Here is a 15,806-nt window from a genome sequence, read left to right on the forward strand (position 1 = left end):
AGCCCCCAGACCCAGGAGAAGGATAAGGTTGCCCACCCTGGCTGGCCTTGACCTGCCAAAATAACCCCAGGCTCAAGCACAAAAGGAGAGAGCTGATCCCCCCGGTGCTGCCATTCCCCAGTTAAAAGAGTCCAAAAAACCTGCGGGACTCGTCTCTTTTTAATAGGTGATAAATGACTCCAGGTCTTGGAAGCAAAGGGAATTGAGCTGGGGAGGTTGGCAAGAGAAACCGGGGGATTTCTTGCAGCTGTTTTGCCGAGCGGGTGCTCCCGAAATGCTCCCCGGCCGTGGCTGGAGAGGCTGCAGCAGCAGGAGGCATTAGCAGGGATGGATAAATTATGTTTGACTTTCCCTGTAGGTGGAAAAGCGGTTTTCCACAAGGGTAAATATCCCAAATTTGGGAGAATTGGCCCTCTCTGCATGCAAGATGTCTACGTAATGGATGTGTCACAAGCCCTGTCCCGGTGGCCCCCTATGCCAAGGAGCCCAAGGATTTTTCAGGTGCTCTCCTGCCATTCAACATCCCCCTCCATCCATGTCCCAGCCCCCTGCGTCACAGCACACGGCCACCTCGAGGTGTGCGCGCCTGCTGTCGGCGTGGAAATTGTTCTGCTTTGCAGAAACGCTCTGCGTTCTGCTTGAGAGAAAAACCCTTCCGAGCCTGGGGCTTCGCTTCGGCATTTCCATCAGGGAGCTTTTCAAGTTTGGAAACGCATTTATTTCCACTTAAAAACTACCCTGAGTTTCAATCTGGCTCTTCCCTGCCCCTCAGCATGTGATTTACATGTTTCAGGTTGACCTCAACTGAAAACTTCCAAATTTAACTTTATTTTTGTGCTCCCCTGACAAACCCCTAGCATTCGCCTTGAGTCCAGTCCCTCCCCTTCCCCTCTTCCCCGCAGCCACCTCCCTTCCCAGCCCTACGCCAGAGGGGCTTTCCCCATCCAGCCTCTTCCCAGCACTATGGTGCAAAGACATTGACGTTTCCTCCTTCCCGGAGTGCGTCGTCACCAAAGTCTGGCATTCCCAGAAAAATGCCACCAGTGCCAGCTCTGACTGGGTCCCTTGGCACGGCAAGACGTCTCAGCCGGCGGCGGCTGGGCAAGCTTCAACCGTGCTTCATGCCTTCCTTGGATAGGCTTTGGAGAGGCTTCTTTTTCCCCCTTTTTTTTTTTTTTTTTTTTGCAGAAAAAGACCAGTGGGGATATTTTTCCATTGAATGGTTCTTAGTGAAATTTTCTTCTGGGAATTCATCCTGTCGCTCTTTGAACTGGTGCAAACCTGTAATTTCAGCTGCTCGCGGTGCAACCGTTGCCTCCCTGCCCTGAGCTCCTCTGCAAACCAACCTGAGCGAGGGCCGAAAGCGACCTGCTCCGTGCCGATCTGGGTGGGCTCCCCAAACCTCTGCTACTGCCTAAAGGTTCCTGCTGGATAGACACGTTACAGAAGACCTCTGAGGCAGCTGAAAGGAAGTTTAACCCACAGCCGTTCACAGTCTGTGCGGAACGGAGGGGTGTAAAGCAGCAAAGGCTCTGGCTGTGCCCGGCCACATCTCCTTCCTTGCTTGGCTGTGGCAGCAGTGGTGCTCCTGGATGAGAAAAGGGTCAGTCGTTTCAGGAGTTGCTTCTCTCTCCTTTTTGATATCTAATCTAGCGCCTTCCTCAGAAACAAGAGGGTTTCTTTCTCACCTTTGAAGATGAAATAACGTTGAAGTTAAGAGCACGAGGTACGTGAACTGCACTGCATGCGGATACACATTACACATGCTCTGGTACTCAAAAAGGCTGTTGATAATATTTGCTTGTTGCTAGTGCGTCTATTAAGGAGCGTTTCAGAAAGCCCAGGGTGTGTTTCCTTCCAGGGGACCGTGAGCAGTCTTGAGCCCAACTTAAGTGACACCAAACAGCCTCCTGCTCTGCCAGGTCAGGGGCTGCACAAAAAAAGGTCTTGAGGGGGACGGATTGAAGCTCCTGTTCACGAGCATTTGTTTCCCCAGTGTAAGCCTGCAGATGGCTCAAAGGAATGAGATTCGAGCTGGAATTGAATTGCCTGTTTGTTAAGATGTCTATTTAATGCACAGGGTGATCTCAATAAACATCATCACCAAGTCTCCAGCGGGACCAAAACTGGGCTCCCTGCCCATGCACGGCCACTTGCTCTGCACCCGGCTAATGCCACCTTGTGTACTTGGAAACGCTGTTGGCCAAGTCGCACCCACTGCTGCAAGAGGCATCTAAACCCCCTGGAGACAGCAGCCTTGCCCCAAAACACCCTGCACTGCTGCCCCCAGGAACTCCCCTTCCCCACACTATGTCCTTCAAAACGGGCTAAAGACAAATATTTCAGGTGAAATGAACGTGTTCACGGGGCTTTACGCCGTGGTTTCTTCCTGGGAAGGCTTTTTATGACAGCGGTTAAAGCCAAGAGCAAGCTCCTCTTGGCTGTGTTCATGCATGCAGCATGGGTCAGGTCTAGCAGCTCCTGGAAATTTGCATTTGCTTTTTTCAAATGGAACATCCTTCCCAAGCAGCTGGACTTTGTGCCCCCACATGCAGCGCTCTGTCGCTGCTCAGTTTTGCAAAAGGCAGCTCTGGAGGCCAATGCTCAAAGCTGAAGTCTTCCCAACGGAAGTCTCGAGGTGGAAGGACTTAGCCCGGGGACAGGCATCATCTTCCAAATCTAGCAGGAGCAGTGAAACGAGTGACCATCCATCCCAACTCCCCAGTGTCACCCATTGACAGGAAGAGACTGTTCATAGAGCTCACCTGCAGAACGTTATTCATCTCTTATCCACATCAGCTCAATCAGTAATGTTAAAATCTTCAATTTCTCCAGCTGCTCTGAACTGGCTCTAAAGATGGAAGGAGCACTAGGGTCGGTTGATGAGATCCCAGGAGCTACATGCTCAAGGAGGAGATGTGTGCGTCTGCAGGCAGACAAGGCAGAGGCAGAAGCACGGACAATTATTTGGCAATAAAAATGGATGCCTCACAAATTTATGGCTCTTTGAAGCAGCCAGCAAGCACATGGCTAAGGAAAATGTGGCAAATTTGTCCACCTGAATTTCCAAAGGGGTTTGCTAAGGTCCGGCAAGGGCTCTTCAAGAAATTAAGCAGCCTCAGGAAGGTCCCATCTAGACAGGTACTGTTAGGAGGACAGGAAAAAGATGGGAAGGATAAAGGTTCAGATTTCAGAGTGAAGGATTTGTTTTTAGGCTTGTGCTGGTCAGTGTATTCAACCAATCTGCAAAGCAGAGAAAAAACCGAAGGTGGTAAAGGTTGTTAATCGAAATAAGGGACTCGCAGCGCTAAAGGCAAGGTCTTGCTGATGGTCCTTCTGCTACAGAATGACTGCGGGAGGAAATCCAGAGGGAATTCTTTGGAAATGTTTGCTAAACGCTGCTGATGGAGAAAACAATTGCACCTCTGTATGCATTGCTGGACTCTGAGCTCATTTTCCTCATGGAAACATCCTGGGGTCAGGACAGACCTTTGAAAAGCTCAGCTCAAGGATCAGTAGCAGTCAAGAAAACAAACTGAATGTCCAGAGGTATCGGCAGGGAGCCTGGGAGGGCACAGCTGTGTCTGCCAACTCCATGCAATGGGGCTCCTCTACCTGAAAAGGAAACAATATCCAGTGATACGACCTGGACAGCAGCAGGAAGCTCAATAAAGGCCAATTATTCACTGATTTTTAAACATGCGGCCTAGAGACATCAGTCGATGCCAGAAGTTGCGATGGTCAAGGCAGACAGGAGGAAGTAGCTCATCACGCGCTGATCCCGAGCGTCTCCTTGCCACAGGGTGCTGCAGGCACTAAAACTTACGGTGCTTTCAGGGGCATCCTCGGCACCCCACGCCTTACCTGCACCAGTCTGCTGCAGTCAGACCCCTCCTCAAAGCCACACTGTCTTGCTAGCCTGCCCAAAAAACAGCCTTGTAAAATCAATTGAGTAGTTTCTGCCTGTTTAGCATCCCGATGCAGCATCCCGACGGCGGTCAGGGAGAGCCTGAGGCAGAGCGAGGGCATGACTGGGGCTGCGGGGCTGGGAGAGAGGAGCGTGGCCAGTTCCTCCTGCAGCAGCAGGCACCCCCGTGGCGTGGCCACCCCTTCAAGTTGCAGCTTTGCAGAGTACAAAGGCCTTGAAACAGGTTTATGATTGGTATTGCTATTTCACCTTCCCCCTTGGCTACTTGCTTTGGCTCTCCAGCCTGTGGAGCTGATCCGGAACTCTTTGCAGAGACTGGAGGTGAACTTCTCCAAAGACCAAGCTGCAGCCAGCGTAACAAGTTGTTCAGGTAACTAACAGATCAGCAAAAAACCCAATGTACTACTCTATCTGACAGTTTATTCTCCAGTAAGACAAAGACATACAAACACCTAATTGCTTCCTTGTCCTTGTTCGCTTCAAAGCTCCTCTTGTCCCTTTGTTTCCATCAAGTTCAATCATTCTGTGAAATCGCAGCCTGCCAGCAAGGACAAAAAGATTGCAGTGCAGCAGAGAGCTGAGCAAACAGCAGTTACACGAACCACTCAGACAGATCGGGCACAACCTGGTACCTGGCCTCTGTCGTCTGCAAGAAGTGACAAGCTCTACAGACGTGCAGGGCCCAGCCGGCCCCCGCCACAGGTTTCAACCACTTGCGCCACTGGAAGTAGCGCTGGTATCTCTCAGCATCCTTGCTCAGCTCCCACAGGTACCGCGCCAGATCCCCAGCGCTGGCAAAGTCATCGACATGGATGAAGGAGTCAGGGGGCAAGAAGCGCTCGTAGTTTTCTCGAGGAGGCCCCAGCACAACAGGGACGGTTCCAGAGGACAAGGCATTCCTCCAGAGCTTCTCGGTGATGTAGTCTTCATGCTGTGAGTTCTCGAAAGCCAGGTAGAAGCTGTACTGGGATATAGTGGGAAGGAGCTTGTCCCAGGGCAGAGGCAAGTGATGTCGCCCATAGACGTCTACAGCGATATGTTTCTTCAGCTCCTGGTAGTACTTTACTCGGTGGGAGCCTGCTCTCCAGTTGCTGACTACCCAGGCCACCAGCTTGGTCTTAGGTGGGATCCTGAGGGGCTGGGGCTGGCCAAGGAGCTGCAGCTCCCCATAAGGGGTGAAGATGTCTGAGTCTCTCCGGTAAGACATGGTCAGGTTGAAGAGGTTGTCCATGGCACCTAAGTTTGGAGAGTTAGTTGGGGACTCCAGGTTGAACCAGATCCAGCGCTGGGACGGGAGTCTGGGGAGCTGGGCCAGCCTCTCCATGTCCCTGCACACATCCCTGTGATGCATAATCACAGCATCAGCCTTTTTGGAAAAGCTACGGTTGATGGTGAAGTGGCAGTCCGGGGTGCCGTAGAGCTCTGAGCAGTTTATGAAATTGAAGTGGTGCCCGAAGGGCCACTTCCACAGCAGGATGGTCAGCCTGCGTTCACCCTTTGGTGGGGCACTGGTATTTCCAGCATGGGCTATTTGCGCAGAGGGACTGGAATCGTAATGCTCTGGCTCAGAAGTCCTGAGCTGACGAAAAGAAACAAAGAGACAGCAGCTGAAGATGAAACTGAAGAGCAGGAAGGTGAGGAGTTTCTTGCAGGAGATCTTTTTCCCTTCCACGAGCTCCATGAATGGATCTGCAAACACCACAGACAGGACAACGAGTGATGGGTGCACACTGACCCCAGCAGGGAGGTGGCTCTGGGTACACCGTTTGGTGGGGAGGTATGCACAGGCACTCAGGTGACAGCACGAAGACCTGAAGTACATTTACCTCCAGCCACCTCTTTGCGGAAAGAAAGGTCACCTCCAGAGTGCCTGGCGCAAGGCGCTTACACACACACTCACCTGCAGGGCGCAGCCGCCCTTCCGCAGACCCTCGGCTTCCCTCCATCACCACCCACTGCCTTTCCTCCTCAGCCCCCTCTTCCCCCCCGTCATTTCCCAGAAGAGCCGCGAGCAGCCCATTGCAGGTTCCTTGGGACGCGTAGTGGCCTGCTCTGTCACGGGGAGATCTGTGACCTCGGGGACCTGGGAAGGGGCTGAAGCGCCACTGAGAGACATGCGGAGGCGTGACGGGTGCCCCGCCCACCAGCTCCCGCCAGAAATCCTGCCCCCTCCCAGCAGCCTTAGGGCCCAGAAGTCACTCCTCCTCTCATGTGGTCTGCTGTGATTGGCTGCAGGACCGGCCACCCCTTCCGGTTCACCCAGAAGTACATCAGACCCGGAAGGCCTTTCCTCTACCTACAAGGGGCTGCCATTTTGGTTTGGCCACCATTTTGGTTTGGCTGCCATTTTAGGACGGGGAGCCACCGTGTTATGGCAGGGAGCTGCCCACTTTTTTAAACATCAAACTGCTCTGTGATTCGCTGACAGCCCTTTCTTGACACCATCATTCCCACATGTTCTCAGGCAGCCCTGTGATTGGCTGCCCACTTCCTTTGGACCAGGAAGCAGCCGTGTGATTGGCTGCCTGCCTCCTCTGGACTGGGAAATGCTCGTATATAAAAATAAATACATTTATATGCAATATATAGAAGTATACATAAAGGGGTGTACAAATACGTATAAATATATTTCTTTAGATATAGATACAGTGGTTTATATATTCTTCTATATATGTATAGCTGTGACTGTATTTTTGTATTTTTTTTATATATATATATATACATATATACATACACACATACATTTATAAAGCTACAGAGATTAAAAACGTATAGATATAAAATGGCCAGGCTGGGGACCCCCACTTTACCATGTCCGAGGTAGGGAGAAATTTCATGAGGGCAGAAAGGTACCAAAAGGGGGGTGGTCACGGAGAAGTCAGAACATACCCAAGGACTTCCCTCCAAGGAAGCCACCAAGGGGCCCCCAGCAGAAATCCTGTCACATGCAAAGATGAGCCCCCACATCCAAGCCCAGCCCAGCAGGGTGACGGGAGCACCGGGACAGACTTTGAGCTTTGCACGGGGCTGCAAGACACAGGCAACGCTGCCTGCGCATGTGGGAAACCAGAGCAAAATGCCAACTTCAGAAAAACACGTGTGTGGGCGTAATAAAGAAAAGACATGAAAGGGATCCCCCCCCAAAAAAAAAAAAAAAGACACAAACTAGAAGAATGGGCCAATGGGCCCGTGAACCACAAACTGGATTTTGAGGTCAGCGCCACACAGCAATGGTGGGTGGAGAGCTCCCTTTCCCGCTGGTTGTGGGGTCTGACAGCTACCTGTAAACCATTCTGGTGTGCAGGCTGGTGCTATATGTGTTTGCTTGTCTTTTGGTTGATGACCTCATTGAATGTTCCAAAACGGCTTATCTGTACTAATTAATGGCCTTGTTTGTGTGTTTTGCTTGTGTCCTGTGAACAGTAGCCACAGCCTTCTCAGCACAGCTAGCTAGTATGACCACCACACCCCCAACCCGAACTTCCGACAGTCTCTGCCATAGCATCAGGATCAGCACTTTTGTTACCGGCATCCTGCTGGCTGCTCCTCTCTACCAGATAATAGTCATGGTCTTTCAGGTCTGCAACACACCGTTGCTTTTACTGATCCACTTGCTGTGGTCTCCATGAGCACGGGGCTGCTGTCTGTGTCCCAAAGCCCAGGTCTTGCTGCTTTTGCAGTAATCAGGACTGGCTAACAGGACAGTCTTGATTGCATGCCAGCATTGACCTAAGGACAAGGAAACCCATATAGCACCAGCCTGCACTTCACCGTGGTCTTACAGGTAGCTGTAAGATCCCCCAAAACACCAGGACTTCCAGCAAAAGCTGGTGGATGTGGCACCTGCCACTTCTTACCTTGTATATCAGTGGTACCTATACTACTGACAGACACGATAAGAAAACAGAGAGGGAAGCAATACCTCCCTGCAAGCAGGGGTGAAAACAGATGTCCGCAGACCCCCTCCCTCCTGTACCCGATGCCTCTCTCTCACAGCCGAAGTCAGCTTCCTCCTCCAATAAGCATTGAAAAAATAAAGGACTGTTGCAACTCACCTCCGGGCTTGGTCGTGGAGAGAAAGTGCGCCGTGAAGGTGAGCACTGAAGTGGATGGCACAACCAGGAAAAGAGGAGAAGAAAGGAGAGCGCAGACGCAGGGAGGGATTGGCAGTGTGTTCCCGGTGTTCGTCTGTGTCTTGAGCTGTGCATGCCAGTTGCTGCCACCACAAGCTTGTCACCCGGAATAAAAGCTGTAATAAAGCCAGGACAGATTCCTCTTTGACAAATGAAGGAACGGTCAAATAAAACAGCCCAGACGTTGCTTATGGTTAAAACATACCTTACCATTGAAAGCACCTTTGCACATGGACTAGTCTGCTTCCTTTGCCAGCCTCAGCCCACAGGATTTGCTTTCTTCACCTCGTGTCGCAGGAGGACAGCTCTTTTTGGGAAGGATGGGCAAAGCTGGCATGGAGTGGATGTGTAGGCATCAGGTCTGCAAGTCTCCCTGCCAGCTAACGGACTTCATGGCACAGCTGCCTCCATCCCCACGCCAGGCCACATCTCCTTGTCACCTTTCCAGGATCTTGAGCTAAAGCACATCTTGGGACTGGTGACTTTCAGCAATCACCACGAGCTTCAGAGTAGACAAGCACTTGAGCGAGACTGGGGGATTCCCTCCTGTGTCCAAGACCACAGACTGTGCTTTGGAGCATCTCCAGCCCAGGTTAATAAGCTGTACATCACGGTCTGTGAACGTGAAGAGGTTCTTTGTTTGCTATGGCCAGAGTGAATTGATCTTGTATTGAGCTTGGCTGCACTTGGCTGGGATATAAAAAAGCCATTAGGTGTTATTATCAGGCTTAAATATATTCAGCTGTAAAAATGGATTGCTGGTCTGGAATTAAATTCACAGAAGGAGTTTTAATGCAGGTTTGGGGTGTTTTCGGTGGGCAAGGGGATTGTAAATGGGCAATAGGGGGTGGAAAATTTTATATTTCCAGGCCTTCTACCAGCAGGTGAGTGTTTCCTGGGACAGAACTGGGTCAACCTGAAATGTATCCAGGTGTCTCCTGCAGACTTGGGAGCACTCCAGCACAGGCGAGAGCAAAAAAATATACCTTGGCTGAGGGATGGGGGCCATAATTCATGCTTTGCTCACCCCAGGATGACCCAGGCAGCCTGAGGTCTCACAGCCCCTCACCTGGGCCTGAGAAGGTACCAGCCATTCAACTGCTCTGCCTAGAAATTCCACACATGAGAAACTGTCACTTCTTACCCTTTCCCCATGGCACAGGCTACACCTATACAAGTAACTTAAACAATACGAGGGCACAGGATCTGGATTTAATTCACATAGAGGCTGAAATTTGGAATGGTCCATGGCCCAGCTTTGGCATGATCCAGCTAGCGCTATGCCCAATGTGACCCAGGTGCAATTTGGGAGTTACCAGGGCAAGCAACCATTTCCTGCAGGTAGTCTGCACGTGGCCACTCCCTGGTGGCAAAAGGATGCCTGGTTAGCCTCAGGAGAACCTTGTCCTACAAGGGTAGATGCAGTCGTGAAGTTCAGATGCTAGCGAGCTTTCTTGCTGAAGGTCCATGAGCTCTGCAGCCTGCAGCACAAATGAAGACCCTGCGTGCCCAAATGTCTCCAGATGCAATTTTACTCTAGGCTGTGGAGGAGAAAGATGATTTGAGTTTCCCAGCACCATGGGAAGCCCTGAGTTGAAGGATCCTCTAGCACCAGGTAAGAAGCTTCAGAAAGGTGGAAAATTGAAGACTTTTGTACCCCTGAAAGCCAGGACCATAAGGAACTTAAGCTCAACAGGGGTAATTAATGTAAATTAAACAAAAGAGCAAGCGTGGGGAAGCCATGGAAAACAGTCACAAAGCTGTGGATTGAGAATTGTTCTGAGTGGCACATGTGACATGAGGTGACAGATCACTTAGTCCAGAAGGTGATGTGAGATTGTAGCACAGACAGAACAAAGAAGCCGTTCAGGTAATGGACTTGGCAGGACCAAACACGGCTGACATGAAGACTTATTGTTATATGATGAATAGTCTCGATAATCCCTACATCTGAAGACAAATAATGCTGTGTTTTGGAGAAGCTTCCTGGTTACTGCCCTTGCTGACCCAGCAAGTGACAGCGGAGCTTTGGATGCTGAGTTCTCACCCAGGTGAGCACAGGAAAATGTAGAGTTGAACTCCCTGCATCAACGGGGCAAATGTCGCTCACTCAGGGAGGCTAGCAGGTGAACAGCTGAGACCATTTGCCTTCAAAGGGGTCACCAAGCACAGTTAGTCCACAATGGATAATCTGCAACGATGGATTTGCAAACACACTGGATTCATCTCTATTACCAAATAAATGGGCCAGAGACTAGTTTCTGTCCCTGAGGCCAAGTGACCCAGCTTGACTCCCATCCCCACTGCTTCTCGGTCAGCTGCAGCTGCATCCAGGCTTTCTGCTGGGAATGGTCCCTGCCCTGAGCTATCCTTGGACCATATCTAGATGCTGTTTGAAGAGCGCCATTTGGCATAGGCTAAAATTGTGCCAAGGTGTGTGCAGTACAGATGATAACAGGACAGTGTTTAGACCTGTGCCCTGGCTCCATTTAATTTCCCATTGCATCTGTAACATGTGAGGAAAAGCCAGAGCCCAGGGTGCAGCTGAGGGGAGTTCTTGGAAGCATTTATCTAATCAGACACCTTGTCCCAAGAAAAAACACGAGACTCTAAGAGGACAGGGCACATACAGCCCCATCAGCAATATACCTCTGCTAGTATCCAGGCATTTAATGCTTGCAGTAAAATTAACTGGGAAGACGTCTCTACGTACCTCCAATTCCTTTGAAAAGCTTCTGCAGGGTCAACAAGGGAACAACACTACATTTCCCTGCTCCAGCACTTCGGGCTGACTGCAAAGAGTAAGAGCAGGGCAAAGCAGTGGGAGGAATGCAGAATTCCTTTGCGAAGACTCACCAGGCAGCTCTGCCCGGGGCACTCACAGCTGCGGTCTCCAACTACTCCCTGCTCATCTCCAGGTGCTCATCTCCTAGCTTTCCAGGAACAAAGATGTTTTGGGAGATGATCATCAATAGGCAAATACCAGCATGGATCCAGTGGTAGTCCTAAACATGCAGCTGAGCTTCAGCATGTAAGATGGGTAGGTCTTGTCCAAACATGATGACTGTTGATGTTCCCCTCCATCACCCTCAGCCTTTTTGCCTGCACAGACATAGAAGAAGAATCAATAGGCACTCTCATCCTGCCAAATTTCTCATGTGGGTTTCCAGCATAAGGAAGGAAGATCAGGGAGATGCGTGGCGCCCAACTCCCAAATGTACAACAGGTCCTAAGATGCTGAGCACGTTGTTTGTGCCTCACCTTATAATCACGTGCCCTGGTTGGCATACAGCAATGGTTTTCTGATCTTCTAAGCTAGACCCACCTCATGGCACAGCCCAGTAACAGCAGAGCAGAAAGATGCAGCCACCGAGAACAAAATTTAGCCATACCTGATCCAGAGCCCTTTAATGTCAGCAGTGAGACTGGGAAGGGAGCGTGGGGTTGGCAACTAGCCCTGAACAGCAGCAATCCCCCAGACCCTGCGTTCCCTTAGCCATCTGCCTCCATGGGTGGGCCAAATCTCATTACCACTGTGTCTCCCCACACTGCCCCATGATTTTGCTCTATCTATATTATATCACCAGTCCCGTGCATTCACCAGGACCACAGCTCCTCCCAGAGGGCAACACCCCCCCTTTGGCATGGGTCCGACTCCTTGGGACAGCCCAGGCCAGGCAGCCCCACTGCTGCTCCCCACAGGCTCCAGCCTCCAGGAGAGTGGCAGGAAGTGAACTGTTTGTATTACCAAGAATGTTCTATTTCCTTCTAGAGGAAAAAAAAAAAAAACCCAAACCCAACAATTACTTGTGCTGCAGCCAGAGCTGAACCACGCCAGAGGGATGCCAGCACTTATGGCTCCACTTGCCCAGGCCACCTTCACACACAGCTCTCAAAGGCTCCAGCATTCTTCTGGGGAGGAATCAACTTAATTGTTCCCCATCAGCTTTGGGAATCAGAGATGCTATGTGTCTCCAGCATGCCCAAGTGCATCCATAAATTCAGCAAAAAACCCGTGGTCCCTATGACAATTTATGTTCCTTCCCTGATTCAGTAGCAGCCCAACACATGGTGTGCTGCTCCCCCTCAGCTGTCTCTGTCCTGCCCATTCCTTGAAATCATCAAGTGTCTTTCCCAGGTCAAGAGCCAAGATCCTACATTTCACAGCATTTAGTAATCAGCATGTGATGGCGTCAGGGTAGGATTTCAGCGACTGCAAATAGTAACACCTCCAAAATCCATCTTGGTACAAACAAATCCAAATAGACAAACCCATATACTTGAATAGAACAAAAGCTACATGGGAACATAGAAGCGTCCCTGGTGGTCAGGGAGAGCCTGATTTTTAAAAGCGATTGTTCCTAGCGCACATGCAATCTCAATGCTGCCAACAGGCAGCTTTCTGGTTTAGAAACATTTCTTCCGTCTCACACGAACCCATCCCGGGCTTGGAGAGAGGGGAGAAAAGAGTGAGCAACCACACTCTTGGCTCTGGGAATTTGCTTTTCTCAGCCTTGCAGAACTAGGTGGTGAGGTCAATTTTCACCCGCCCTTGAAGACTTTTCCAGCCTGTGCCTGGATATCCCTGATGGCTTTTGAACTAAGGGACGATTGCTGTGAGATTTGTTAGGGCTCACAGAGTCCCAACAGCTGCTTCAGCCTCACTCTTCTCCCCAGTCTATGCCCAGCATCTACAGGGTGCCCAGACTTTATATGCTGAATGCTACCACGAATCTGCTGACTGGAGGTCACCCAACTGCCCACAGCCAACAGCTTCACTGCTTCCAGTGACTTTCATTATGTCTACGCTTCTGTTCCCGCTCCCAGCCCAACCTGGGCTCCCAGCATCTTATGAGGATATGAACTTGAAAAGGGTACTACAAGGTTATTTCCACAGCTGCACTGCAGCCCGGGAGCAGAGGGCTCTTTTTGATGAATATGCTATGAATAAAACATCAGTGAGTTTGGAATCCCACTGCCTCATTCTTTAGTTTGGTTCTGGTTTGCTTTTTACCACATTTCCTAAAGAAATGCCGTCTGTGACAGTGCTGCAGTTCGATATTTTGCCTACGCAGCATCCATGTACCTGCTGGTCCACTCTCCCATGTCCCTGCCTTCCAGGGTGCCACCACCTCTCCTCTCCTGTGAAAAGTCCTGCAGGGATCTCACCACTGCTATATCTTCACTTCTTCCCTGCCTGTTTTTACATCCAACGCAGAGGCTCTCCAAGACAATTTCCACTGGAGAAAACAACATCTGACCACCTCTGTGTTCAAAGCTATGCTCAACATCTGGGGAAGGCTCAGGGGAACTCACAAGACAACGGCTATTTCATAGGTTTATACTTTTTAAGACCAGGAAAGACCACTCCATCCTCCAGCTGGGCCTGGAAGGACAGCATCCACACGAGGACCAGCTGGCTAAAACACACCATCCCAGGAGGTATCAAGGTGGATTTGGGAGCTTTTGTTTGGCTTTAAAATTCAGCAGGTGAGGATCTAAGCTCTTTTTTTTTTTTTTTTTTTTTCTCTCTGAAATCCTTCTGCATCCACTGCTCTCATCCCACAACTTTAAGAATGTGCTATATATCCCAGCCCCAAGTGTGGATGGCAAAACAGAGCGTGTCGGGGCATTTCAGAGGCAGCTCCAATGCTACCCATAGCCCTGTCATCACCCCAAGCCTCCACTTCAAAACAGAAGGTAGATAAGATATTGCCTGCTAATGGCTTTCCACATAAATATTAGGACCTTCCCTCTCAACCAGTTTACTCTGTGCACTGACCCCCTCGCCGGGGTCACAGGGAATGGGAAACTGTGGGAGGTCCCCAAGTTTTATAAATGAGAGGGTTTCCCTGCGTAGACACGTACCATGAGGCACCCAGGAGCCAAAAACACTGATTAATGGTACCAAGAAGGTCTGTTGTAGGGGAGCAGCGTCGGAGCAGTGCTGGGGAGGGATTACCAAGAGATTTAGCAGTTCAGGTGGATTAAGGGTGATTTGTCAGTTGTCTGCAATGGGTCTCCACCGAAAAAAAAAAAAAGCCAAGGGCTGAAAGTCATTTAGCATGAGAGCAGAGACAAAAACACAGTTGTTCCTTTTGGGTTTGATGAAGTTGAGGTTCGAATGTGGGTCCAGGTACCTAATATGGGCTGATGACTGGATGCACGGTTGGTCTGATGAGTGGATGAGGCAGAGGTTACCTCCAGCAGCAACTTGCCATCTCCTCCACTGCAGCACATGCAGCTCCCATCGTTCCCCAAGCCCCTCCATGCCTGGTGGCTCAGCTATAGCCACCGTGCAGGCAGGACCTCACTGTCTTGGGGGCTGCAAAGACAAGTTGCAGCTCCCCACGCATGAGATACCGACCGACAACAGAGAAGAGGAAGATTGGGTCTTGCAAGACACTGGCCACACCCTCACAAAGCATCCTTTGGAAAGGCTGAACTGCACCCCAGAGACAGCCCGCTTGTAGCTGACTCCAGGTCTCCAGCTGCACACTTTGGTTGCCAGAAGAGAGCAGATTTGGGCAGTGACCCCCTGTATGCACAGCATCTATTTTTTCCAAGAAAAGGCAAGGGGAGGGTCTAGAAGGGGAAAATGTGATAGACAAGTAGCTGGAAATGTAAATAGTAAAATTATAATGAAGACCATGTTAGCAACACATCTCTGGTTTCAGAGGAAATCTAGATAAACAAATAAAGGTGCAGTTGAAAGACCACAGGTCTCAGATTGCAGAGACTAACACAGGACACGCCGCTCTATAATTTGACTCTTGCAGAGAGGACCATTTTGGAGTTTCTTGAGCCTGCTTGACTCGAGTTATTTCCTTGAGCCTTCCCTAAGGATGGGGCGGACGTGGAAGAGCCAACAAGGCAGCGAACCGCCCTCCCCCAGCTAATGAAAACCAGCAACCCCAGCAAGGGTTTGTCAGGAAAGCACAAAGCAAACCCCGATGGAACAGGACTGACTGAGGGAGCTGGGGCTAGGCAGGCATGCTCCCACGCCGGGACAGCTCCCAGCCATTTCTCTACAGGATTGACAAGTCCAGGGCAACTCCAGTTGAGCACCATGGGTTCAGCCTCCAAAATCCTGCCCAAAACCAGCGGCAGGATCCACCAGGAGATGCCCTGGAAAGACTTTGGTAAAGCCAAGGATCATCCAAGGCGTCCATCCCACTTCTTGAGATCTCATTTGGGCCCAATCAGGGGGCTCTGTTTCATTTATTTCAAAACACTTCATTTTTGGGTTGCAGCAAATTGGGCTGTTTGGCTGTTTATTTTCACATTGTACTATGCTGTCCTCAAGTTTCTAAACAGAAGCCACTTCCAACCCCAAAATGGAAAATGTTCCTCTTGCAAATGGAAAGTGGAAACATTTCCATTGTGGCCACACAGGTCTTTTTTTCTCCCCGCCCCACCAAAGTCTTTCTGCACCGAGAAACCCATCTGCAATGATTGTTGGCCGCAAAAAAGGGTTCAAATTGGCCTTTTTAGTAACAACTTCCCAAAGCTTCAGCTTTGGAAAGTTGCTCACAAGGTGCTCCAAAGTGACCAAGATGACCACCTCTTTGCAGAGCCTGAGGGAAACACCCTGCTCGTGGTGCCCATCTCAGGTTTGTGCCAGGGACAGGACCAAATTCAGGGCATGTGCAAGATCGAACAAGCAGCACATTTTCCCAGCATTTGGCCACTGTTGGTTGAGAGGGACTAATGGCCGAGAGGAAATCTGAAGCTATTTTGACCAT

At 50.4% G+C, this 15,806-nt stretch overlaps 1 protein-coding gene across 3 annotated transcripts in view; it reads right to left on the minus strand.

Annotated features, from left to right (window-relative positions):
• Positions 1-2,789: 2,789 nt before the first annotated feature.
• Positions 2,790-15,806, minus strand: part of LOC129197254 (3-galactosyl-N-acetylglucosaminide 4-alpha-L-fucosyltransferase FUT3-like) — a 32,429-nt gene continuing 19,412 nt past the window's right edge. The window contains exons 5-9 of one of the 3 annotated variants that reach the window (XM_054805510.1): positions 10,918-11,163; positions 9,378-9,602; positions 8,272-8,676; positions 7,984-8,177; positions 2,790-5,617 (exon numbers count right to left, since the gene is read on the minus strand). In XM_054805510.1, the coding sequence (XP_054661485.1) occupies positions 4,521-5,609 (1,089 nt within the window). In that variant the 5' untranslated portion in view covers positions 5,610-5,617; positions 7,984-8,177; positions 8,272-8,676; positions 9,378-9,602; positions 10,918-11,163 and the 3' untranslated portion in view covers positions 2,790-4,520. Of the gene's footprint in view, positions 5,618-7,983; positions 8,178-8,266; positions 8,677-9,377; positions 9,603-10,917; positions 11,164-15,806 lie in introns of all 3 variants that reach the window. The other 2 variants (XM_054805508.1, XM_054805509.1) reach the window with 2 other exon arrangements.

This window comes from Grus americana, chromosome 28 (genome assembly GCF_028858705.1).
Source record: "Grus americana isolate bGruAme1 chromosome 28, bGruAme1.mat, whole genome shotgun sequence".
NCBI classification, from domain to species: Eukaryota; Metazoa; Chordata; class Aves; order Gruiformes; family Gruidae; genus Grus; species Grus americana.